At 37.9% G+C, this 26,500-nt stretch overlaps 1 protein-coding gene across 14 annotated transcripts in view; it reads left to right on the top strand.

Annotated features, from left to right (window-relative positions):
• Window positions 1-26,500, top strand: part of syngap1b (synaptic Ras GTPase activating protein 1b) — a 351,951-nt gene that overhangs the window by 315,800 nt on the left and 9,651 nt on the right. For 8 of the 14 annotated variants that reach the window (XM_062029197.1, XM_062029200.1, XM_062029204.1 and 5 more), the window contains 2 exons: window positions 2,053-2,125; window positions 11,953-12,015. In XM_062029197.1, coding sequence (XP_061885181.1) covers window positions 2,053-2,125; window positions 11,953-12,015 — 136 coding nt within the window. The remainder of the gene's footprint in view (window positions 1-2,052; window positions 2,126-11,952; window positions 12,016-26,500) is intronic. The other 6 variants (XM_062029203.1, XM_062029205.1, XM_062029206.1 and 3 more) reach the window with 2 other exon arrangements.

The raw sequence follows: 26,500 nt of genomic DNA, 5'->3' as shown, positions 1-26,500 counted from the left end.
AAAAAGCATGTTGTTCGAACGTGGTATTTGTGTTGTAGAATATTGGTTGGGAAAATGACCAAAATTCAATGATCAAATCAACGTCACAACCCAAAATGTATTAAACGTGATCAAAAAGTATGCTGTTTCAACGTTGTATTTGGTTGTAGAATATTGGTTGGAAAAATGACCAAAATTCAATGATCAAATCAACGTCACAACCCAAAATGTATTAAACGTGATCAAAAAGCATGCTGTTTCAACGTTGTATTTGGTTGTAGAATATTGGTTGGAAAACTGATCGAAATTCAACGGTCAAAGCGACGTCATCAGCAACATTGATTTAACGTCTTTAAAAAGCATGTTGTTCGAACGTTGTATTTGTGTTGTAGAATATTGGTTGGAAAAATGACCAAAATTCAGTGATCAAATCAACGTCACAACCTAACATTGATTGAACATCGTCAAAAAACATGTTGTTTCAACGTTATGTTTGTGTTGTAAAATATTGGTTGGGGAAATGACCAAAATTCAATGGTCAAATCAACGTTAGAACCCAACATTGATTAAACGTAATCAGAAAGCATGTTGTTTCAAGGTTACTTTTGTGTTGTAGAATATTGGTTGGGAAAATTACCGAAATTCAACGGTCAAATCAACGTCACAACCCAACATTGAATAAACGTCTTCAAAAAGCATGTTGTTTCAACGTTGGATTTGTGTTGTAGAATATTGGTTGGGAAATTATAAAAATGCAATGGTCAAATCAACGTCAGAACCCGACTTTGAATAAACGTCATCAAAAAGCATGTTGTTTCAACGTTATATTTGTGTTGTAGAACATTGGTTGGAAAAATGACCAAAATTCAATGATCAAATCAACGTCACAACCCAAAATGTAATAAACGTCATCAAAAAGCATGTTGTTTCAACGTTATATTTGTGTTGTAGAATATTGGTTGGAAAAATGACCAAAATTCAATGATCAAATCAACGTCACAACCCAAAATGTATTAAACGTGATCAAAAAGTATGCTGTTTCAACGTTGTATTTGGTTGTAGAATATTGGTTGGAAAAATGATCAAAATTCAACGGTCAAAGCGACGTCATCAGCAACATTGATTTAACGTCTTTAAAAAGCATGTTGTTCGAACGTTGTATTAGTGTTGTAGAATATTGGTTGGGAAAATGACCAAAATTCAATGATCAAATCAACGTCACAACCCAAAATGTATTAAACGTGATCAAAAAGCATGCTGTTTCAACGTTGTATTTGGTTGTAGAATATTGGTTGGAAAAATGATCGAAATTCAACGGTCAAAGCGACGTCATCAGCAACATTGATTTAACGTCTTTAAAAAGCATGTTGTTCGAACGTTGTATTTGTGTCGTAGAATATTGGCTGGGAAAATGACCACATTTCAATGGTCAAATCGACATCAGAACCCAACATTGATTAAACGTCGTCAAAAAGCACGTTGTTCCAACGTTACGTTTGAGTTGCTCAACGTCAGGACCTCATTCAACAAGTTCTCAACGTTGTTTCAATGTCTTGTGCCTGCTGGGTTGAACTTGAACTTAGTGTTCACTTTGTAAACTTGACTGAGAGCACTTCAAAAAAAAAAAAAAAAAAAAAAAGTAGTTCACAGAAAAGCATCCGATTTAAATTCTCTTCAGTTGACTTTGATGTCATTGTTGTGTGTTCTCCTCAAACCGTGGGTGTGGCTATTTGTCTCCCGGAGGAACATTTGGACGCGTTACTCGCTTGTCCGCCACCTTTCGTTCACCCCGCGTCAGAACCATCCCTGCATCAAATCCTCTTGGATCCTCTTCAGGCCTGCCGAAACTGAAAGAATACAAATATATATTTATATATATTTGTGGGGAATAATTGGTGAAGGAATTCCCATGGGACGGCGTTGAACCGTCAACCCTTTGAGAAGCAAAGGGGGAAAACAAGGTTTTGTAGCGCTCATCTGTGGCTTGTCATAACACGGCCTCTCCTTCTGTTATCCCACCTTTCCCTCCCTCCTTCCCTCCTTCCTTCCTTCCTTCCTTCCCGTGCTTCCAAGACTCATGGCAGTGGAGGACGAGATACGAGGAGGACCCGTCATTGAGCCAAAAACCAGGATTTTCACCAATCAGGTCGGTGGGACGACTTCTCGCTGTCGACTACTTCGCTCTTTTTTTGGTTCCGTCTGACTCGAGTGTGTTCTGGGGACCAGCAGTTTGGCTTTGTGTGTGCGTGTGTGTGTGTGTGTGTGTGTGTGTGTGTGTGTGTGTGTGTGTGTGTGTGTGTGTGTGTGTGTGTGTGTGTGTGTGTGTGTGTGTGTGTGTGTGTGTGTTCGTTCTTGTATTTCTACCCTTCTTGAGACATCAACAAGTTAAAGGCCTACTGAAATGAATTTTTTTTTATTTAAACGGGGATAGCAGATCTATTCTATGTGTCATACTTGATCATTTCGCGATATTGCCATATTTTTGCTGGAAGGATTTAGTATAGAACAACGACGATAAAGATTGCAACTTTTGGTATCTGATAAAAAAAAGGCTTGCCCCTACCGGAAGTAGCGTGACGTAGTCAGTTGAACATATACGCAAAGTTCCCTATTGTTTACAATGATGGCCGCATGAAGTGAGAGAGATTCGGACAGAGAAAGCGACAATTTCCCCATTAATTTGAGCGAGGATGAAAGATTTGTGGATGAGTAAAGTGCAAGTGAAGGACTAGTGGGGAGTTGAAGCTATTCAGATAGGGAAGATGCTGTGAGAGCCGGGGGTGACCTGATATTCAGCTGGGAATGACTACAACAGTAAATAAACACAAGACATATATATACTCTATTAGCCACAACACAACCAGGCTTATATTTAACATGCCACAAATTAATCCTGCATAAAAACACCTGCGTGTTTGTTATGCTAGCTCCTAGCTCCTATGCTAGCTCCTAGCTCCATAGAACACGCCAATACAATTCAAACACCTGATCAACACACACAATCACTCAGCCCAAAAGACCGTTCACCTAACCCAAGGTTCATAAAGCTTATATATTTTAAAAAAGTTACGTACATACGCAAAAAAAAGTTGCGCACATACGGTCAAGCGATCAAATGTTTAGAAGCCAAAGCTGCATACTCACAGAAGCACGTCTGCGTCTTTGTCATCCAAATCAAAGTAATCCTGGTAAGAGTCTGTGTTGTCCCAGTTCTCTACAGGCGTCTGTGTATCGAAGTCAAAAGTCCTCCTGGTTAGAGTCTCTGTTATCCGAGTTCTTCCATCTTGACTGCATCTTTCGGGAATGTAAACAAAGAAGCGCCGGCTGTGTACTGTTGTGGCTGACTACGTTCGAAAAATACGTCCATTTCGCACCGACAACTTTCTTCTTTGCTTGCTCAGCTTCCTTCTCCATAATGCAATGAACATGATTGCAACAGATTCACGAACACAGATGTCCAGAATACTGTGGAATTATGAAATAAAAACAGAGCTTTTTCGTATTGGCTTCAATGTGGAAGGCATACCCGTGTTCGCCGGGGTACGTCACGCGCATACGTCATCCTCAGAGGCGTTTCGAACCGGAAGTTTAGCGGCAAATTTAAAATGTCACTTTATAAGTTAACCCGGCCGTATTGGCATGTGTTATAATGTTAAGATTTCATCATTGATATATAAACTATCAGACTGCGTGGTCGGTAGTAGTGGGTTTCAGTAGGCCTTTAAAGTAGCTTCCATATGAGGAACAGTGAACAAGTTAGGACATAAATCATGGCCCCAATATGGAAAAGCATTGCATCTAATAGAGAATGTCTCATTAGCACTAGAGATGTCCGATAATGGCTTTTTTGCCGATATTCCGATATCGTCCAACTCTTAATTACCGATTCCGATATCAACCAATACCAATATATACAGTCGTGGAATTAACACATTATTATGCCTAATTTTGTTGTGATGCCCCGCTGGATGCATTGAACAATGTAACAAGGTTTTCCAAAATAAATCAACTCAAGTTATGGAAAAAAATGCCAACATGGCACTGCCATATTTATTATTGAAGTCACAAAGTGCCTTATTTTTTTTAACATGCCTCAAAACAGCAGCTTGGAATTTGGGACATGCTCTCCCTGAGAGAGCATGAGGAGGTTGAGGTGGGGGGGGTTAGCGGGGGGTGTATATTGTAGCGTCCCGGAAGAGTTAGTGCTGCAAGGGGTTCTGGGTATTTGTTCTGTTGTGTTTATGTTGTGTTACGGTGCGGATGTTCTCCCGAAATGTGTTTGTCATTCTTGTTTGGTGTGTGTTCACAGTGTGGCACATATTTGTAACAGTGTTAAAGTTGTTTATACCGACACCCTCAGTGTGACCTGTATGGCTGTTGAACAAGTATGCCTTGCAGTCACTTGTGTGTGTGAAAAGCCGTAGATATTATGTGATTGGGCCGGCATGCAAATGCAGTGCCCTTAAGGCACGCCCCCAATATTGTTGTGTGGGTGGAAATCGGGAGAAATTTGTGAGAATGGTTGCCCCGGGAGATTTTTGGGAGGGGCACTGAAATTCGGGAGTCTCCCGGGAAAATCGTGTTCGTTGGCAAGTATGACTGGGAGACGCAACTGCTCTGCACTTCTCCCTACGTCCGTGTACCACTCCGTACAGCAGCGTTTTAAAAAGTCATAAATTTTACTTTTTGAAACCGATACCGATAATTTCCGATATTACATTTTAAAGCATTTATCGACCGATAATATCGGCAGTCCGATATTATAGGACATCTCTATTTAGCACCCCTGGTGGTGAAATATATCAAAATAAGGTTAGTTCCCAAAAAGAAGGGATTTTTCAAATTGACCGTTTGTCGGTTTTAAAAGTGCTCCCCCTCTGGTCAACATATGAAATAACAAGTTTGTGTAAAAATGTGAAGTGCTCCCCCTCTAGCCAACATATGTAATAACAAGTGTGTGTAAGAAATTGAAATGCGCTCCCTTTGGCCAAAAATATTGTGAAAAATAAAATAAATATGTATATAGAGACATACTGTAATAACTTGAAGTAAATAATGAAGATTAAAAACCAATTATAAACAAAAAATTCCCCAAAAAATAAATTGAATAAAACCTTTTTTTTTTCCTCACAATGTGTCGACTTCTTTCTTATAAAATTGGGAACACTTTTTCATATTTTTTCTGTTTCTGAAATATTGCAATATTTTCGCGTAAAATTATTACTTTTTTAATGTAAAATAATTACTTTTTTATGTAAAATTGTTACTTTTTAATGCAAAATGGTACGGAGCCCCTAAAGGGACATGGGGATTTTTTTTATTTTATTTTTTTTAGATATGTATCTCGTGCGCGCGCAAAAATTTCTCGTGCGCACGAGATACATATCTAAAAAAATAAATAAAAAATGTAAAAAAAAAAAAAAATTTAATTCCCCATGTCCCTTTAGGGGCTCCGTAAAATCGTGAAATTTTTCATATAAAATTCTGACTTTTATTACAATATTGCCCATTTTTTTGTTGTTCTTGTAAAACAGTGACATTTTTTTGAGTAAAATTCTGACTTTTGTCATAATTTTACCTAGTAAAATTCAGATTATTATTATAATAGTGCCAACATTTTTAAGTTTTCTTATAAAATAGCGACTGTTATTGAGTAAAATTCCAACTTTTATCATAATATTGCACAAATGTTCAGTTTTTCTTGTAAAATTTGGACTCGCGTTGGGTAAAATTACAACTTTTATTATAATACTGCCAAAATTCTAAGTTTTTCTTATGAAATTCCAACTCATTTTTCACAACAAGCTTTTTTATATTTGCATAGTATGTATATATTATTAATGTTGTAAATACACATATTTATATATCTAGAAAGGCTGGTCCTAAAGAGGTAGGCATTTTTCAGAGGTTTCAAGAAGGCAACAAACACAAGAAAGTGTGTGTGTGTGTGTGTGTGTGTGTGTGTGTGTGTGTGTGTGTGTGTGTGTGTGTGTGTGTGTGTGTGTGTGTGTGTGTGTGTGTGTGTGTGTGTGTGTGTGTGTGTGTGTGTGTGTGTGTGTGTGTGTGTGTGTGTGTGTGTGTGTGTGTGTGTGAGTGTGTGAGAGAGACTTGTAAGGTCTTGTTGCCGCCGAGCATGTTGTCCTTCGCACGTCACACACTCGTGCAAGCTGACACACACACACACATGGTTGGTGGTACTGGCGTTGGTGGTGGTTCTCTATGGCGGCCATCTTTATGTTACGTCACCCGCTTTTGAGCGTCTAATCACATCCGACGATGTGACTCCAACTGGCGTTAAAATGCTGACTGGGTCAACTCGAGGACGAAAAGGAAGTTTGGGTAAACAATAGTGGTATTGTACACGGATAGGGATGCATTCAGGGGCACTGGGAAATGACAGGTTTCGGTCACATCTCAAACTAAAATGTGACTTAAAGGGGAAATTGTATTTTATTTTTATTTTGCACCATTTATAAACCCGATTCCGACCTTTCGACCATCCACCCACACTACTCTTCCGATATATCGAACGTGAATGTTATAACTTTCCTGAAATTCCCAGTTTTCCCGGAATTTCCAGGAATTCTTTCCCCCTTGACAATGAAAGGCCAATATACCAACCTCTATATCCCACATCTCATCCGATTTGAACTGTTCCAACATCCACACACTCCACTTTTCTTTCATACAAATTTCCAGTTTTCCCGAAATTCAATGAATTCTGAAATACCCATTCTCAATTCAAACTGTTACTACGTCAACATTTTTCAACCGATTCCAAAAATTCCAACACCAACACATTCATATCATCGAGTATGAATGGGTTACATCAACATTTTCAAAAGATCCCGGTTTTCCTGAAATTACCAAATTTCCAGGAAATTCATATTCAAATGAATGAACCTACAATGCCCAAAATTCTCAAAATATTCCGCCATTTTTAAGCCAAATTCCGACCTTTCAACCATGCACACACTCTACTCTTCCGATATATCGAACCTAAAACATGTTTTCACTTACCCGAAATTCCCGGTTTTCCTGGAATTTCCAGGATTTTTTTCCCCCTTGACAATGAATGGCCAATATACAAACCTCTCCATATCCCACATGTCTCATCCGATTTGAACTTTTCCAACATCCACACATTCCACTCAATTTGGACAATAAAACTAACATTTTCCAAGTTAAAAAAAATTCCAGGAATTCACTTTTTTTTTTTTTCACCTCTTCCTGGAAAGTTTTCTCAGTCCAGATTTTTCAACAAATTCCAACCATTCCACCATCAAAATATTCCTCTTAGTTGGGACAACGAATGTTGCTTTTTTTCGTACAAATTTCCAGTTTTCCTGAAATTCAATGAATTCTGAAATACCCATTGTCAATTCAAACTGTTACTACGTCAACATTTTTCAACCGATTCCAAAAATTCCAACACCAACACATTCATGTCATCGAGTATGAATGGGTTCTATCAACATTTTAAAAAAATACCGGTTTTCCTGAAATTACCAAATTTCCAGGAAATTCATATTCAAATGAATGAACCTACAATGCCCAAAATTCTCAAAATATTCCGCCATTTTTAAGCCAAATTCCGACCTTTCAACCATGCACACACTCTACTCTTCCGATATATCGAACCTAAAACATGTTTTCACTTACCCGAAATTCCCGGTTTTCCTGGAATTTCCAGGATTTTTTTCCCCCTTGACAATGAATGGCCAATATACAAACCTCTCCATATCCCACATGTCTCATCCGATTTGAACTTTTCCAACATCCACACATTCCACTCAATTTGGACAATAAAACTAAAATTTTCCAAGTTAAAAAAAATTCCAGGAATTCACTTTTTTTTTTCACCTCTTCCTGGAAAGTTTTCTCAGTCGAGATTTTTCAACAAATTCCAACCATTCCACCATCAAAATATTCCTCTTAGTTGGGACAACGAATGTTGCTATTTTTCGTACAAATTTCCAGTTTTCCTGAAATTCAATGAATTCCGAAATACCCATTGTCAATTCAAACTGTTACTACGTCAACATTTTTCAACCGATTCCAAAAATTCCAACACCAACACATTCATATCATCGAGTATGAATGGGTTATGTCAACATTTTCAAAAGATCCCGGTTTTCCTGAAATTACCAAATTTCCAGGAAATTCACATTCAAATGAATGGACCTACAATGCCCAAAATTCTCAAAATATTGCGCCATTTTTAAGCCAAATACCGACCTTTCAACCATGCACACACTCTACTCTTCCGATAAATCAGACCTAAAACATGTTTTCACTTTCCCGAAATTCCCGGGAATTCCACTCAATTTGAAAAATCAAACTAACATTTTCCAAGTTCAAAGAAATTCCAGGAATTCCCTTTTTTTTTCAGCTCTTCCTGGAAAGTTTTCACACTCCAAATGTTTCAACAAATTCCAACCATTCCACCATCAAAACATTTCTCTTAGTTGGGACAGCAATCGTTCCTTTTTTTCGTACAAATTTCTGGTTTTCCCCGAAATTCAATGAATTCCGAAATACCCATTCTCAATTCAAACTGTTACTACGTCAGAATTTTCCAACCGATTCCGAAAATTCCAGCACCAACTCATTCATATCATCGAGTATGAATGGGTTCTATCAACATTTTCAAAAAATCCCAGTTCTCCCAAAATTACCAAATTTCCAGGAAATTGACATTCAAATGAATGGACCTACAATACGCCAAATTCTCAAAATATTGCGCCATTTTTAAGCCAAATGCCGACCTTTCAACCATGCACACACTCTACTCTTCCGATATATCGAACCTAAAACATGTTTTCACTTACCCGAAATTCCCGGTTTTCCTGGAATTTCCAGGATTTTTTCCCCCCTTGACAATGAATGGCCAATATACAAACCTCTCCATATCCCACGTCTCATCCGATTTGAACTTTTCCAACATCCACACATTCCACTCAATTTGGACAATAAAACTAAAATTTTCCAAGTTAAAAAAAATTCCAGGAATTCACTTTTTTTTTTTCACCTCTTCCTGGAAAGTTTTCTCAGTCCAGATTTTTCAACAAATTCCAACCATTCCACCATCAAAATATTCCTCTTAGTTGGGACAACGAATGTTGCTTTTTTTCGTACAAATTTCCGGTTTTCCCGAAATTCAATGAATTCCGAAATACCCATTGTCAATTCAAACTGTTACTACGTCAACATTTTTCAACCGATTCCAAAAATTCCAACACCAACACATTCATGTCATCGAGTATGAATGAGTTCTATCAACATTTTTAAAAAATACCGGTTTTCCTGAAATTACCAAATTTCCAGGAAATTCATATTCAAATGAATGAACCTACAATGCCCAAAATTCTCAAAATATTGCGCCATTTTTAAGCCAAATTCCGACCTTTCAACCATGCAGACACTCTACTCTTCCGATATATTGGACCTAAAACATGTTTTCACTTTCCCGCAATTCCCGGTTTTCACGGAATTTCCAGGAATTATTTCCCCCTTGACAATGAATGGCCAATATACAAACCTCTCCATATCCCACATGTCTCATCCGATTTGAACTTTCCCAACATCCACACATTACACTCACTTAGGAGAAAAAAACTACCATTTTCGTAGTTCAAAAAATTTCCAGGAATTCCCGTTTTTTTTTTCACCTCTTCCTGGAAAGTTTTCACAGTCCACATTTTTCAACAAATTCCAACCATTCCACCATCAAAATATTCCTCTTAGTTGGGACAACAAATGGTCCTTTTTTTTTCCGTACAAATTACCGTTATTCCCGAAATTCAATGAATTCCGAAATACCCATTATCAATTCAAACTGTTACTACGTCAACATTTTTCCACCGATTCCAAAAATTCCAACACCAACCCATTCATATCATCGAGTATGAATGGGTTCCATCGACATTTTCAAAAAATCCCGGTTTTCACGAAATTACCAAATTTCCAGAAAATTCACATTCACACGCATTTCTAGCGAAATTGGTTGTTGTTGTTGTTGTTGGCGCCAAGGAAAGAAGTCCCCGTAATGCTTCAAATGAGCAAAATACTGCGATTATTCCATGTTGTTATGAATGTTCCTGTTACATAAAATACGTACTTGCATCGTGTGTATCAAACATTTTATAAGCGCAACAAACTTGTGACGATTCAGAACGCACAGAAAAATTAAATTGTGTTTTTTTGTCTTATGTCAGGAATTGGAAATGATGGGAAAAATCCTAAAATAACTTCTGTTTTCCTTTAATCTAAATTGTGAACATTTTATATATATTTTTTAAATCAAACTGAAATGTATTTGACACGTGTGTGCTGGAACAAATTCATGAAAAAGACTGTGTTCAATGATGAATTATTCAGTGCAAAATAACAAATAATAAATAAATCAGATCGCAAAGGTTCTTACAATCTTGGACGGTGAATATGTGGGTGTTGTTCCATGTTTATTAAAAACCTGGAACCAATTAACAGTGATAAAGGAGGGGTTTTACATATTCTTATCAGTGGCAGAGCAGGAAGGGGCTAGGAATATGTTTGTGTTGCGTATGAATCGCCCTGTCATTTATTCATTGACATGAATTGTGCAAAACGGGGCCCCCAAAGGTCACGGGGACCCTACGCACAGCACTTGATCTGTTTTAGAGGAGGGGCGGCTCTGTATTTGCATGTTAAGTTAAATAGATCGACTTTAATAATCCTCTAGAAAAGAGGAAATTCATAAAAACATAAAACATGCACACATAAAGTACTTCTAAAAAGTAGTTAAAATAAGTTAATCAATAATAAAGAAATGAACAGGGAAATAAATTATAACAAGTATATATATATATATATATATATATATATATATATATATATATATATATATATATATATATATATATATATATATATATATATTTTTTTTTTTTTTAATGGAAAAATTTAGAAAATCCCCAAAAACAAAAAAGTAGAACAGCGTTTGTTAACTTTGGGGCCCAACTTGTCCACTACAGAAAGGGCCCGGGGCCCACTCAAATACTAACACTGAATTTGTAATCTTATTCTTGATTTTAATCATATTTAATAACTATTAGTAACCTCAGGATACTTTATCGAATTATACGAAAGCATGTGTTAATCAAAAAGATTATTATCTAGGCTGATTACAAAAATAAATACCATAAATATTCTGCAAAAGAAGGCACTTATAAAAATGATGAAAAGTACTTTTGTATACAATTATGCAGTGCTAAAATTAATAAATCCTAACTAAATTAATAATAAATAATATATATTTTGTCTTAAATAAACTGTCAATAAAATAAACTGCAAATAACGATTCAGCTTCACCACTTTAGTCATATTTTTTGCCCTTCAGAAACTTCTCTATGACTTCTTCCGTTTGTTTGATATTGTCGTTACTGCCACAAGTGGTGGAAAAGTGTACTACAACTGATTACCGGACCACAGCTGAGAAGCACTTATTATATGGCGGCCCAACAATGCTTAGGAACCACAGCAGTAGAGTATATATATTTTTTAATTACTTTAATAACAAAGCAACATAAAAAATAATAATAATGAAACAAAGAAGGTCAGTTAAAAAAATCTAAGAATATTTCAAATGTTGTATCTAAATATTGGGGTGGGGGAAGACTATAGTAGTGGTTTTAGTAGTAGTAGTAGCCAGTGAGTACTTTCTTCTGATTACATTTCCAGGTTGTTGTTTTTTTTTTGTGAGCTCTTCTTTCTCCTTGTCCTTTATTTTGTTGTTAAAAGTGAAAGTTACCAATTTATTGTCATCCTGCATGTTGGCTGCATGGCATGTTGCTCTGAACGCTTTTATGAGGGCCATTTTAAATCCGTCGTTGTGTTGTTGTTTGTGTTGTTGTTGTTGTTGTTTGTGTTGGCCCCCTTCCCTCCCTTCCTCCCGCCCTCCTATTGTTGATGCGATACGGTGATTTCTCTTAGGGGAGGCGTCAGTCCATCCTAGTGCAGCCTCGTCTCGCACCCGTCCCACCCCGAGTACCCAGGTAATAACCCGAGCCGCCAGACTTTACCCTGTCTCTCTAGATGTGCGTACCTGTCTCTCTCTCTCTCTCTCTCACACACACACACCTACACACACACACACTCTCATACGGCCATGCCTACTATACACTTCCACAAAAATAAGTTTAATTTTCATCACGACAAACTTTTGACAATACAAACTTCACATACCAATTCAATATTAATATCGGTCTGATATTAGCCCAAAAACAAGTTTGAGCTGGCATGTAAAATGTGTGATATCATGTGCGATACAGGCAGTCCTGCAGAGTGATATCATGTGCGATACAAGCAGTCCTGCAGAGTGTTTACTTGTACATAGCTGGACAGCCAGTTAACATCTAAATGTCCTCCAATAAGCACACAATTTATTCGATTTTATTCAAGTCATTTACAAAAGGTAAACATGCTGGGCTATAGGCTACTGGCAGCTACACAACGGCTAAGCACACAATAGCCCACAAGATCGACATACGTAATAATCATTGAACAACATTGCAGTGTAAAACGGCACATTTGTCAATGTAAAACAAGTATAAAATAATTGTACTGGCATATTACTTACACATACAATCCAGTAACAAAAGTGTCCGCATCATTCACTTGATTGAAACCTTTTCTAACATTCCACACTACACAATATTAGAAGTATGTATTATTCCTGCTGATATCGTATTGCATCAATATCAGTATCGGGCAATACCCAAGGCTCCAATTTTGGTATCGCATTGAAAGTGAAAAGCAATTTGGATGAATTTGCTTGCATTTTAGTGACATTGCCAACTACTGGCCTGGCATGCATACTACAGCCTTTTAGTATGATTGTGTTATATTATGAAATAGTTGTTGTTATTTAAAGGAATAACTCAATAATAAAAAAAAGTTTTAGAAAATTAAAAAAAAAGAATTTATGAAAAAATTGACATTTAAAAAAAACAATTATTGATGCATAAAATACTCAATGAAAAGAAAGAAAATTAAAAACAAATTAAATACCTATCTCAAAAAGGTTAATTATGTCTTCTTGTTTGTATACTTTAAAATTGTATTCCTGTCAGACAATATTTCTGGTACAATGGATGTACCAAAAATATCCATTGTACCCATTATTACCGGTAGAAATACCATCTTTTTTACCAATTTTTACTGGTAAATTATCATCCATTGTACCAATTTTTATTGGTAAAAAATACCATCTTTTGTTCCAATTTTTACTGGTAAATTATCATCCATTGTACCAATTTTTACAGGTAAAAATGTCACCTATTGTACTATTTTTACAGGTAAAAATGTCATCCATTTTACCAATTTTACTGGTTAATATTCCATAGATTGTACCAATTTATACCATTAAAAATACCTTCTATTGTACCAATTTTAACTGGTAAATATTCCATCCATTGTACCAATATTTACTAGTGAAAATCTTGTTGTACTGGTTTTTACCGGTAAAAATTCCATCTGTTGTTCCGATTTTTACCAGTAAAAATACCATCTTTTGTACCAATTCTACTGGTAAAAATTACATCCATTGTACTAATTTTTACCGGTAAAACTGTCCCCTATTGTACCATTTTTACAGGTAAAAATGTCATCCATTTGACCAATTTTTCTGGTAAACATTCTACAGATTCTACCAATTTTTACTGGTAAAAATGTGATCCATTGTACCAATTTTACTGGTTAATATTCCATAGATTGTACCAATTTTTACCGTTAAAAATACATTCTATTGTACCAATTTTTACTGGTAAAAATGTCCTCCGTTGTACCAATATTTACTGGTAAATATTCCGTCCATTGTACCAATTTTTACTGTTAACTATTCCATTCATTGTACCAATATTTACTAGTGAAAATGGCATCTGTTTTACTGGTTTTTACCGGTAAAAATTTAATCTGTTGTACCGATTTTTACCAGTAAAAATGTCATCCATTGTACCAATTTTACTGGTAAAAATGACATCCATTGTACGACTTTTTAAGTGGTAAAACTGTCATCGGTTGTAACCATTTTTACTAGTAAAAATGTCATCTGTTGTACCAATTTTTACTGGTAAAAATGGCATCCAATGTACCAATCTTTACCAGTAAAAATGTAATCTCATGTACCGATTTTTTGGGGTGAAAATTCCATCAATTGTACCAATTTTTCTGGTTAAAATGTCATCCATTGTACCGAAAATATTGTCTGACTAGAAGAAAAATATTCAAATCATGAAAGCAATAATAAAATTGTTAATGAGCATACTAAGAAATGACATAAAGGTAATAGTCCATGTTACTGTATGTAAAAATGTAGAATACACATCATTTGTTATTGTTGAGTGTATAATTCATTGTGAAAAAATACAGAAAAGAAGGTTGATTCCCTTTTTCCACCCCACTCCCATGCCCCCAAAAAACAACAACAAAATAAAATCAATTTAAAATAGGACAAGTGAACTAATACATTTGAGGACAATAAAAATGGCAAAAATGAAAGATATTTGTCGCCACTGTAATTGTTTAACTCCATATTCTAACCACATTGCTTTCACACACACACACACACACACACACACACACACACACACACACACACACACACACACACACACACACACACACACACACACACACACACACACAAACTTGTCTATTTCGCATTGCAAGGACACTCGAGAAGAAAAAGTGGGGACTTGGTTTTTGATCCCTAGAAAAAATGTCGGCCCCCACACTGACTTTGCTAACCGATGCTGGTCCCAACAATGTCATAAAGATACACACACACACACACACACACACACACACACACACATACATGTCTTGCCTACTTTGTGTGGACCCACGTTTGGTTAGTGGGTTGTGAGGGCCCCCCTTTCCACTATAGCTAGAATGATGAAAAAATATACATCTAGCCCTAGATGGGAGTAGAGAGTTGCAACTAGGGATGTCCGATAATGGCTTTTTGCCGATATCCAATATTCCGATATTGTCCAACTCTTTAATTACCGATACCGATATCAACCGATACCGATATCAACCGATATATGCAGTCGTGGAATTAACACATTATTATGCCTAATTTGGACAACCAGGTATGGTGAAGATAAGGTACTTTTTAAAAAAATTAATAAAATAAGATAAATAAATTAAAAACATTTTCTTGAATAAAAAAGAAAGTAAAACAATATAAAAACAGTTACATAGAAACTAGTAATTAATGAAAATGAGTAAAATTAACTGTTAAAGGTTAGTACTATTAGTGGAGCAGCAGCACGCACAATCATGTGTGCTTACGGACTGTATCCCTTGCAGACTTTATTGATATATATTGATATATAATGTAGGAACCAGAATATTAATAACAAAAAAGATACAACCCTTTTGTGTGAATGAGTGTAAATGGGGGAGGGAGGTTTTTTGGGTTGGTGCAATAATTGTAAGTGTATCTTGTGTTTTTATGTTGATTTAATAAAAACCAAAAAAAACAAAACAACAACAAAAAACGATACCGATAATTTAAAAAACGATACCGATAATTTCCGATATTACATTTTAAAGCATTTATCGGACATCCCTAGTTGCAACCTCACTTCAGAATGCAAAACACACAAAGTAAAAAAAATATTTTACTTTTGTAGTTGTGAGGACCAGGCAAATGTCCTCACAAGTTAAAAGATCCTCACAGAAAGGGTGGTTTATCAAGTGTATGTCCACACAAGGATGGTGAGACAAGTGCACACACACACCCACACACACACACACACACATACTTGTCTACCTCACATGCTAAGGACACAAGTCCCACTAAAGTGTCGCCCCCCACACTGACTTTGCTAACCGATGCTGGTCCCAACAATGTCATAAAGATACATACACACACACACACACACACACACACACACACACACACACACACACACACACACACACACACACACACACACACACACACACACACACACACAAATACTTGTCTACCTCACATGCTAAGGACACAAGTCCCACTAAAGTGTCGGCCCCCACACTGACTTTGCTAACCGATGCTGGTCCCAACAATGTCATAATGACACACCTACACACACACACACATTCTTGTCTATGTCACATGGTAAGGGCACAACAACTTAAGTACTCACACACACACACATACTTGTCTACCTCACAAGTGTCGGTCCCCACCCTGCTTTTGCTAACCGACCGGGTCTCAACAACTTAATAAGTACACGCACGCACGCACACACACACACACACACCCACACACACACACACACACACACACACACACACACACACACACATACTTGTCTACCTCACATGCTAAGGACACAAGTCCCACTAAAGTGTCGCCCCCCACACTGACTTTGCTAACCGATGCTGGTCCCAACAATGTCATAATGACACACATACACACACACACACACATTCTTGTCTATGTCCCATGGTAAGGACACAACAACTTAAGTACACACACACACACACACATACTTGTCTACCTCACAAGTGTCGGTCCCCACCCTGCTTTTGCTAACCGACCGGGTCTCAACAACTTAATAAGTACACACACACACACACATACTTGTCTAACTCACAGACTAAGGACACAAGAGCCACAAAAGTGTCGGTCCCCACACTGACTTTGCTAACCGATGTTGGTCCCAACAACGTCATAATGACACACATACATTCTTGTCTATGTCACATGGTAAGGGCCAGAGGTGGGTAGTAACGTGCTACCTTTACTCCGTTACATCTACTTGAGTAACTTTTGGGATAAATTGTACTTCTAAGAGTAGTTTTAATGCAACATACTTTTACTTTTACTTGAGTAAATTTACAGAGAAGAAACGCTACTTTTACTCCGCTCCATTTATCTACATTCAGCTCGCTACTCGCTACCGCATTTGTGATCGGGTGAAGTCCTCCGTCGCGCCGTCGATCGCTGGAACGCAGGTGAGCACGGGTGTTGATGAGCAGATGAGGGCTGGCTGGCGTAGGTGGAGCGCTAATGTTTTTATCATAGCTCTGTGAGGTCCGGTTGCTAAGTTAGCTTCAGCGTCGTTAGCAACAGCATTGTTAAGCTTTGCCAGGCTGAGAATTATTAACCGCGTAGTTACATGTCCATGGTTTAATAGTATTGTTGATCTTCTGTCTATCCTTCCAGTCAGGGATTTATTTATTTTGTTTCTATCTGCATTTGAGCCAGATGCTATCACGTTAGCTCAGTAGCTAAAGAGCTTCGCCGATGTATTGTCGTGGAGATAAAAGTCACTGTGAATGTCCATTTCGCGTGCTCGACTCTCATTTTCAAGAGGATATAGTATCCGAGGTGGTTTAAAATACAAATCCGGGATCCACAATAGAAAAAGGAGAGTGTGTGGAATCCAATGAGACCTTGTACCTAAGTTACGGTCAGAGCGAAAAAAGATACACCCTGCACTGCCTCTCTAGTTCTCCACTCTAACGTTCCTCATCCACGAATCTTTCATCCTCGCTCAAATTAATGGGGTAATCGTCGCTTTCTCGGTCCGAATCTCTCTCGCTCCATTGTAAACAACGGGGAATTGTGAGGAATCCTACCTCCTGTGACGTCACGCTACTTCCGGTATAGGCAAGGCTTTTTTTTTTATCAGCGACCAAAAGTTGAGAACTTTATCGTCGTTGTTCTATACTAAATCCTTTCAGCAAAAATATGGCAATATCGCGAAATGATCAATTATGACACATAGAATGGATCTGCTATCCCCGTTTGAATACAAAAAAAATCATTTCAGTAGGCCTTTAAGCTTACATGAACTCAACGTCAAATTTGAGGAAGCACATGGCGGTAAGTAACGTTAGTAGATATTTTGGCTGTCGCCGTAGGCTGATGTTAGCTTCCCTGCTGTGATTCACTGTCAAATGTACATCGTGTGGGGACATTTATTAACGCACTGCAGCCTCATATGCATAGACACACCAATCAGAAGTGTGTTCCCAGGTGCAGCCCACACCTATCAGTTTATGGTTTGCGTAAAGGCTAACTTGTTATTTTCCTTTGTAATCTCTGCCTACTGAGCCTATGGTGCTGTTAAGTTCTTGTGGCTCAATTTGCCTTAATTTTTTTATGTTAATGTATTATTATTTAATATATATTATTGTTTTAGTTGCTTAAGAGATACATCCCTGGCTCTGAATTTGCTCATTGCTATTTTTGTGCATTATTTGTTGCCGTCATCATTAAACAAACAGGTTACTCATCAGTTACTCAGTACTTGAGTAGTTTTTTCCACAACCTACTTTTTACTTTTACTCAAGTATTACTTGAGTAATAAATCTCTAAAGTAACAGTACTCTTACTTGAGTACAATTTCTGGCTACTCTACCCACCTCTGGTAAGGACACACGACAATGTCGGACCCCACACTGACTTTGCTAACCGATGCTGGTCCCAACAACGTCATAATGACACATATACACACACACACACACACACACACACACATTCTTGTCTATGTCACATGGTCAGGACACAAGAGCCACAAAAGTGTCGGCCCCCACACTGACTTTGCTAACCGATGCTGGTCCCAACAACGTCATAATGACACGTATACACACACACACACACACACACACACACACACACACACACACACACACACACACACACACACATTCTTGTCTATGTCACATGGTCAGGACACAAGAGCCACAAAAGTGTCGGCCCCCACACTGACTTTGCTAACCGATGCTGGTCCCAACAATGTCATAATGACACGTATACACACACACACACACACACACACACACACACACACACACACACACACACACACACACACACACACATTCTTGTCTATGTCACATGGTCAGGACACAAGAGCCACAAAAGTGTCGGCCCCCACACTGACTTTGCTAACCGATGCTGGTCCCAACAACGTCATAATGACACATACACACACACACACACACACATTCTTGTCTATGTCACATGGTCAGGACACAAGAGCCACAAAAGTGTCGGCCCCCACACTGACTTTGATAACCGATGCTGGTCCCAACAACGTCATAATGACACATATACACACACACACACACACACATTCTTGTCTATGTCACATGGTCAGGACACAAGAGCCACAAAAGTGTCGGCCCCCACACTGACTTTGCTAACCGATGCTGGTCCCAACAACGTCATAATGACACATACACACACACATTCTTGTCTATGTCACATGGTCAGGACACAAGAGCCACAAAAGTGTCGGCCCCCACACTGACTTTGCTAACCGATGCTGGTCCCAACAACGTCATAATGACACATACACACACACATTCTTGTCTATGTCACATGGTCAGGACACAAGAGCCACAAAAGTGTCGGCCCCCACACTGACTTTGCTAACCGATGCTGGTCCCAACAACGTCATAATGACACGTATACACAGAGACACACACATTCTTGTCTATGTCACATGGTCAGGACACAAGAGCCACAAAAGTGTCGGCCCCCACACTGACTTTGATAACCGATGCTGGTCCCAACAACGTCATAATGACACATATACACACACACACACACACACATTCTTGTCTATGTCACATGGTCAGGACACAAGAGCCACAAAAGTGTCGGCCCCCACACTGACTTTGCTAACCGATGCTGGTCCCAACAACATCGTAATGACACATACACACACACACACACACACACACACACACACATTCTTGTCTATGTCACATGGTCAGGACACAAGAGCCACAAAAGTGTCGGCCCCCACACTGACTTTGCTAACCGATGCTGGTCCCAACAATGTCATAATGACACATACACACACACACACACACACATTCTTGTCTATGTCACATGGTCAGGACACAAGAGCCACAAAAGTGTCGGCCCCCACACTGACTTTGCTAACCGATGCTGGTCCCAACAACGTCATAATGACACGTACACACACACACACACACACACACACACACATTCTTGTCTATGTCACATGGTCAGGACACAAGAGCCACAAAAGTGTCGGCCCCCACACTGACTTTGCTAACCGATGCTGGTCCCAACAACGTCATAATGACACACACACACACACACACATTCTTGTCTATGTCACATGGTCAGGACACAAGAGCCACAAAAGTGTCGGCCCCCACACTGACTTTGCTAACCGATGCTGGTCCCAACAACGTCATAATGACACGTACACACACACACACACACACACACACACACACACATTCTTGTCTATGTCACATGGTCAGGACACAAGAGCCACAAAAGTGTCGGCCCCCACACTGACTTTGCTAACCGATGCTGGTCCCAACAACGCCATAATGACACGTACACACACACACACACACATTCTTGTCTATGTCACATGGTCAGGACACAAGAGCCACAAAAGTGTCGGCCCCCACACTGACTTTGCTAACCGATGCTGGTCCCACGTCATGAAGATACACTTACACACATTCTTGTCTATGTCACATGGTAAGGACAAACAACAATGTCGGTCCCCACACTGATTTTGTTAACCGATGAGGGTCTCAACAACTTCATAAGTACACACACACACACACACACACACACACACACACACACATTCCCATCACCCCACTCCTCCCACCTACAGACCAAAAAAAGGGAATCATGGGAAATCTCCGTATCTGACCCAATCCTTCCCTTGAGCAACAATTGATTGACGTGCACACGTGTTGTTGTTGTTGTTGTTGTTGTTCTGTCGTCGTTGTGTTTTGTTGTCGTCTTCTTTGTGTGGTTGTGTGCGTGCGTCGGTCACGTGACCTTCTTTTAGGTGGAGGTAAGAAATGGATGCAAGACTTTTCGTCACCTCTCTTGCTTTTCTGCTCACTTAGTTTGAAGTAGAATTCACACACACACACACACACACACACACACACATACATACACTCTTACTCACTCACACACACACATACACACACACACGGGTGAAACAAAGAGCGGCACCCTGCAGAGTGTGAAATACGGTGGTAAGTTCCAGAAGGGTTGTCATGTTCATCATGTGTCTTTTTCATGATCTGCTGCTTTGACTCGTACTCGTCACTTTTAATACGCATGTGTGCGCCTCACACAGTGTGTATTAAACTAGTGTTTGTTGTCTGCCACACACACACACACACACACACCCGCACACCCAGAAGGCCACGTAGTCTTCCTGGCATCCACGAGGACGGCACCTTTTACTTTGGTTCTGATTGAGAAGAGAAAATTGCGACACAACAATCAATACCGGTATTGATTGAGTATTGATTTGTTTTGCGATGGAGACTTGAGATGATTTATTGTCCCTCATGTCCCCGCCCCCCCCCCCCCCTCCTCCCCGCTGTCCTCCAACCTCCATCACATGTTGGCGTGTCTTGTAGAGGGACGTTGCTCTTTTTAGGAATCATGACTTTTGAGAGACGAACGCCACTTTATTAAGCCAGCGCCGTTAGCCCAGCCATTGGTAAAGTGCAGACTTCCTGTCGACCTTATAAGGACGTGGCACCTCATAGTTTGCTTTTTTTAAGGGTCATTCCACGCATTTGATGGCGGTAACTCTCAAAATGCATTTATATTTTTGTCTTTACGTCATCATACTTACAAATTGCTTTTTTTAATTGAAGAAAATAGTTTTTAAACATGCAAATTTGTTTTTCTACCTGCAGAAAAAATATTTATTTACATTGCGAATCGTTTAAAAAAAATTTTTTTTAAAATAGTTTTTACACTTGCGAATCGATGCAGACTTCCTGCCGACCATATAAGGACGTTGCACCTCGTAGTTTGCTTTTTTTTAATGGTCATTACACGCATTTGATGGGACTAACTGTTAAAATGAATTTATATTTTTGTCTTTTTTCATCTCCAAATATAATCATTCACATATTGTACTAAAATACGGAGGCTCAAAAGGGACATGATTAAATAAATAAATACATCTTAAAATAATGACTTAAATGTGTCATTAATTCATAGTTAATGGAATTAAATATTTCATGTATTTTTTGTAAAAGTACATTTGGTTATTTCATCTTTTCATTAATTATTTCATGATTTGATTCATTATTTAACCATTTAATTCCTTTTTTCATCATTTACTATTTAAATATGCAAATAATGATTATTTATTACATGACATACACGTTCATGTAATAAATAATTCATCTTTAATTCATGAAATAATAACATGAATAATAAAATATTTAATTGACTATTGAAGTATTTGTTTCGATGATTATGAATAAATGTACTTTTACATAAATAAATGGAGACAATAGTTTTTATACTTGTGAATCGATTTTTTAACTGAAGAAAAATGTTTTTTTTACTTGCAGCTCGTGTTTTATCTAAAGAAAATTACATATTTTCTTTATTTGCAAATAGTTTTTATTCTTGCTAATCACTTTTTTACTTACGGAAAACATTTGTTTTACTTTGAGAATTGTTTTTTTGAATTGAAAAAAGTAGTTTTTATACTTGTTTTTACTTGCAGAATTGTTGTCGTTTTTTGCGTGCGAATCCATTTTTCAAAATTTTAGATTTTTTTTTTTTTGTGAACAGATTTAGTTGATTAAAGAAAATAGTTTTTTATTTACCAACCATTTTTTTAATTGAAAAACATTGTTGTTTTTTAATTGCAAACCGTTTTTTAATGTTTTTATTCATGTCAAATGTTTTTTTTAATTGAAGAAAATAGTTTTTATACTTGACCATTTTTATTTAAAAAAAACATTTTTTTTTGTATTTTGTGAATCCTTTTTTAATTGGAAAAAAATAGATTTTATACTTCTGAATCGTTTTTTTAATTGAAGAAAATTGTCTTTATACTTGCACATTGTTTTTTTACCTGCAGGAAAAAGAGTTTACAATGCGAATCTTTTTTTTTTTTTTTTTATTAAAATAATTGTTTTAATATTTGCAAATCGTTTTTTTTTTTTTTTTAAAGAAAATCTTTTTTTTTTCTATTTGTGAATCTTTCAGCGTCAATAAATAAAATGTGAGTGAATGAGTGAGTGTAGTGTGTGTGTGTGTGTGTGTGTGTGTGTGTGTGTGTGTGTGTGTGTGTGTGTGCGTGCGCGTGCGCGTGAAGTTTTTCATTAATTTAACTTGAAATATTTCTTTCATTCCGCTATGGATAATTAAAAAAGTTGTTAAGTGGATTTTAATGAAACTTTCAAACTATTTGTGTGGTAAAAATGTATATTTGACAGTTAACTTTGACTCATTTGTATTTAGTGGGGATGTAAACATCTGGTGGAATGACCCTGAAAGATTTGGCTGCATGCTAAGTCCCTTAAGGACTGTAAAGAAGTGATTAGATAGGATAAGTTAAGATAAGATAAGGTACTTGAGTGAGTCTATCATAGCACAGTACGTGTCCTCTCCTGCACGCGTCACAATGACATCATCACACCAGACATGAATGACACAATAATAATAATAATAATACGTGTCGCTGCCAACGCCAGTCAATGTCAAACCCAAGGCCTGGGGGCACAATCTGACCCGCCGCATCATTTTATTTAGTCTGCCACTTTATTTTGATGTGGCGCGCCACATAATTTTAATGTTGCCCCCCACGTCATTTTATGGGGTCTGCCACATCAATTTATTGTGGCCCGCCACTTAATTTTAATGTGGCACGCTACAATAATTCTAATATCATCCGCCACAACATTTTATCATGGCTAGCCACATCATTTTAATTTGGCCTCCCACATCATTTTATTACGGCCCACCATGTCATTCTGCTGTGGACCGCCACATCATTTTAACGAGGCACGCCATATAATTCCAATGTCACCCATAACGTCATTTTATTTGGTCTGCCACATCATTTAATTGTGGACCACCACGTTCTATTTAATATGGCACACCACATATTTGTAATGGTGCCCGCCACGTCATTTCATTTTTGCCCGCCACATCATTTTACCGCCATTTCATTTTATAGTGGCACGCCAAATAATTGTAATGTTGCCCACCACATCATTTTATTGTCGACCGCCACTTCATTTTAATTTGGCAGTCCACATAATTCTAATGTTGCCTGCCACTTCATTTTACGTGGTCTGTCACATTATTTGATGTGGTCTGCCACTTCATTTTAAGTTGGCCTGCCACATAATTTTATTGTGGACCGCCATTTCATTTTAGTTTGGGCCATCCCATAATGTTAAGGTGGTCCACCACATAATTTTTGTGTGGACCACCACATAATTGTAATGGTGCCCGCCACATAATTTTAGTGTGGACCGCCACATAATTCTAATGTTGCCCTCCACATCATTTTATAGTGGCTTGCCACATCATTTTATTGTGACCTGCCACATAATTCTAATATTTCCCGCCACATCATTTTATAGTGGCTTGCCACATCATTTTATTGTGACCTGCCACATATTTCTAATATTTCCCGCCACATCATTTTATAGTGGCTTGCCACATCATTTTATTGTGACCTGCCATATATTTCTAATATTTCCCGCCACATCATGTTATAGTGGCTTGCCACATCATTTTATTGTGACCTGCCACATAATTCTAATATTTCCCGCCACATAATTTTAATAGTGGCTTGCCACATCATTTTTTGAGGCCCGCCACATAATTGGTCTGCCACAACAGGTATGTGGCCCACACATCATTTATATTGCCCATCACAACATTAATGTGGCCTACGACATCATTTAAATGGCCCACCACTACATTCATGTGGCCCACCACAACATTTAAATGGCCCACCACAACATTTATGTGGCCCGCCAAAACATTTATGTGGCACACCACGACATTTAAATGGCTCACCACAGCATTTATGTGACCCACCACAACATTTACGTGGCCCACCACATTTATGTGGCCCACCATGACATTTAAGTGGCCCAACACATCATTTAAATGGCCCACCACAACATTTATATGGCCTATCACATCATTTATTTGGCCCACCATGCCATATTACGTGGCCCGCCACATCATTTATGTGGCCCACCACCACAACATTTATGTGGTCCACAACATAATTTATGTGGCCCACCACCACAACATTTATAATCATATCATTTATGTGGCCAACAACATCATTTATGTGGCCCACAACATAATTTATGTGGCCCACCACAACATTTATGTAGCCCACAACATCATTTATGTGGCCCACCACCACAACATTTATAATCATATCATTTATGTGGCCAACAACATCATTTATGTGGCCCACAACATAATTTATGTGGCCCACCACAACATTTATGTAGCCCACAACATCATTTATGTGGCCCACCACCACAACATTTATAATCATATCATTTATGTGGCCAACAACATCATTTTTGTGGCCCACAACATAATTTATGTGGCCCACCACAACATTTATGTAGCCCACAACATCATTTATGTGGCCCACCACCAGATTTATGTGGCCCACCACATCATTTATGTGGCCCACAGCATCATTTATGTGGCCCACCACGACATTTATTTGGCACAGCATCATTTATGTGGCCCAAAACCACAACATTCATGTGGCCTGCCAAGTCATTTATGTGGCCCACCACAACCTTTACGTGGCCCTCAATAAAAATGAGTTTGACACCTCTGACTTAAGGCAACAAACGTTCAAACAGATGTTTTTTTATTAGGACCTAGATTTGTGTTGCTGACCCAAACAGCAGCATATGTTTATGGGACTTAAATTGTCACATGTTTATGGGACTTAAATTGAAACATGTTTATGGGACTTAAATTGTCACATGTTTATGGGACTTAAATTGCCACATGTTTATGGGATTTAAATTGAGACATGTTTATGGGACTTAAATTGAGACATGTTTATGGGACTTAAATTGTCACATGTTTATGGGATTTAAATTGAGACATTGTTTATGGGACTGACATTGACACGTGTTTATGGGACATAAATTGTCACATGTTTATGGGACTTAGATTGTCTCATTTTTATGGGACTTAAATTGACACATGTTTATGGTACTTATATTGACACATGTTTATGGGACTTAAATTGTCACATGTTTATGGGGCTTAAATTGTCACATGTTTATGAGACTTAAATTGCCACATGTTTATGGGACTTAAATTGAGATGTATTTATGGGACTTAAATTGTCACATGTTTATGGGACTTAAATTGTCACATGTTTGTGGGACTTAAATTGGCTTATTTTTATGGGACTTAAATTGACACATGTTTATGGTACTTATATTGACACATGTTTATGGGACTTAAATTGTCACATGTTTATAGGACTGAAATTGACTCGTGTTTATGGGACTTAAATTGCCACATGTTTATGGGACTTAAAATGACACATGTTTATGGGACTTAAATTGTCACATGTTTAAGGGACTTAAATTGTCACATGTTTATGGGACTGACATTGACACGTGTTTATGGGATTTAAATTGACACATGTTTATGGGACTTAAATTGAGACATGTTTATGGAACTTAA

This window comes from Entelurus aequoreus, linkage group LG20 (assembly GCF_033978785.1).
Source record: "Entelurus aequoreus isolate RoL-2023_Sb linkage group LG20, RoL_Eaeq_v1.1, whole genome shotgun sequence".
Lineage (NCBI taxonomy): Eukaryota > Metazoa > Chordata > Actinopteri > Syngnathiformes > Syngnathidae > Entelurus > Entelurus aequoreus.
This window is presented reverse-complemented; position numbering and strand designations above follow the sequence as displayed.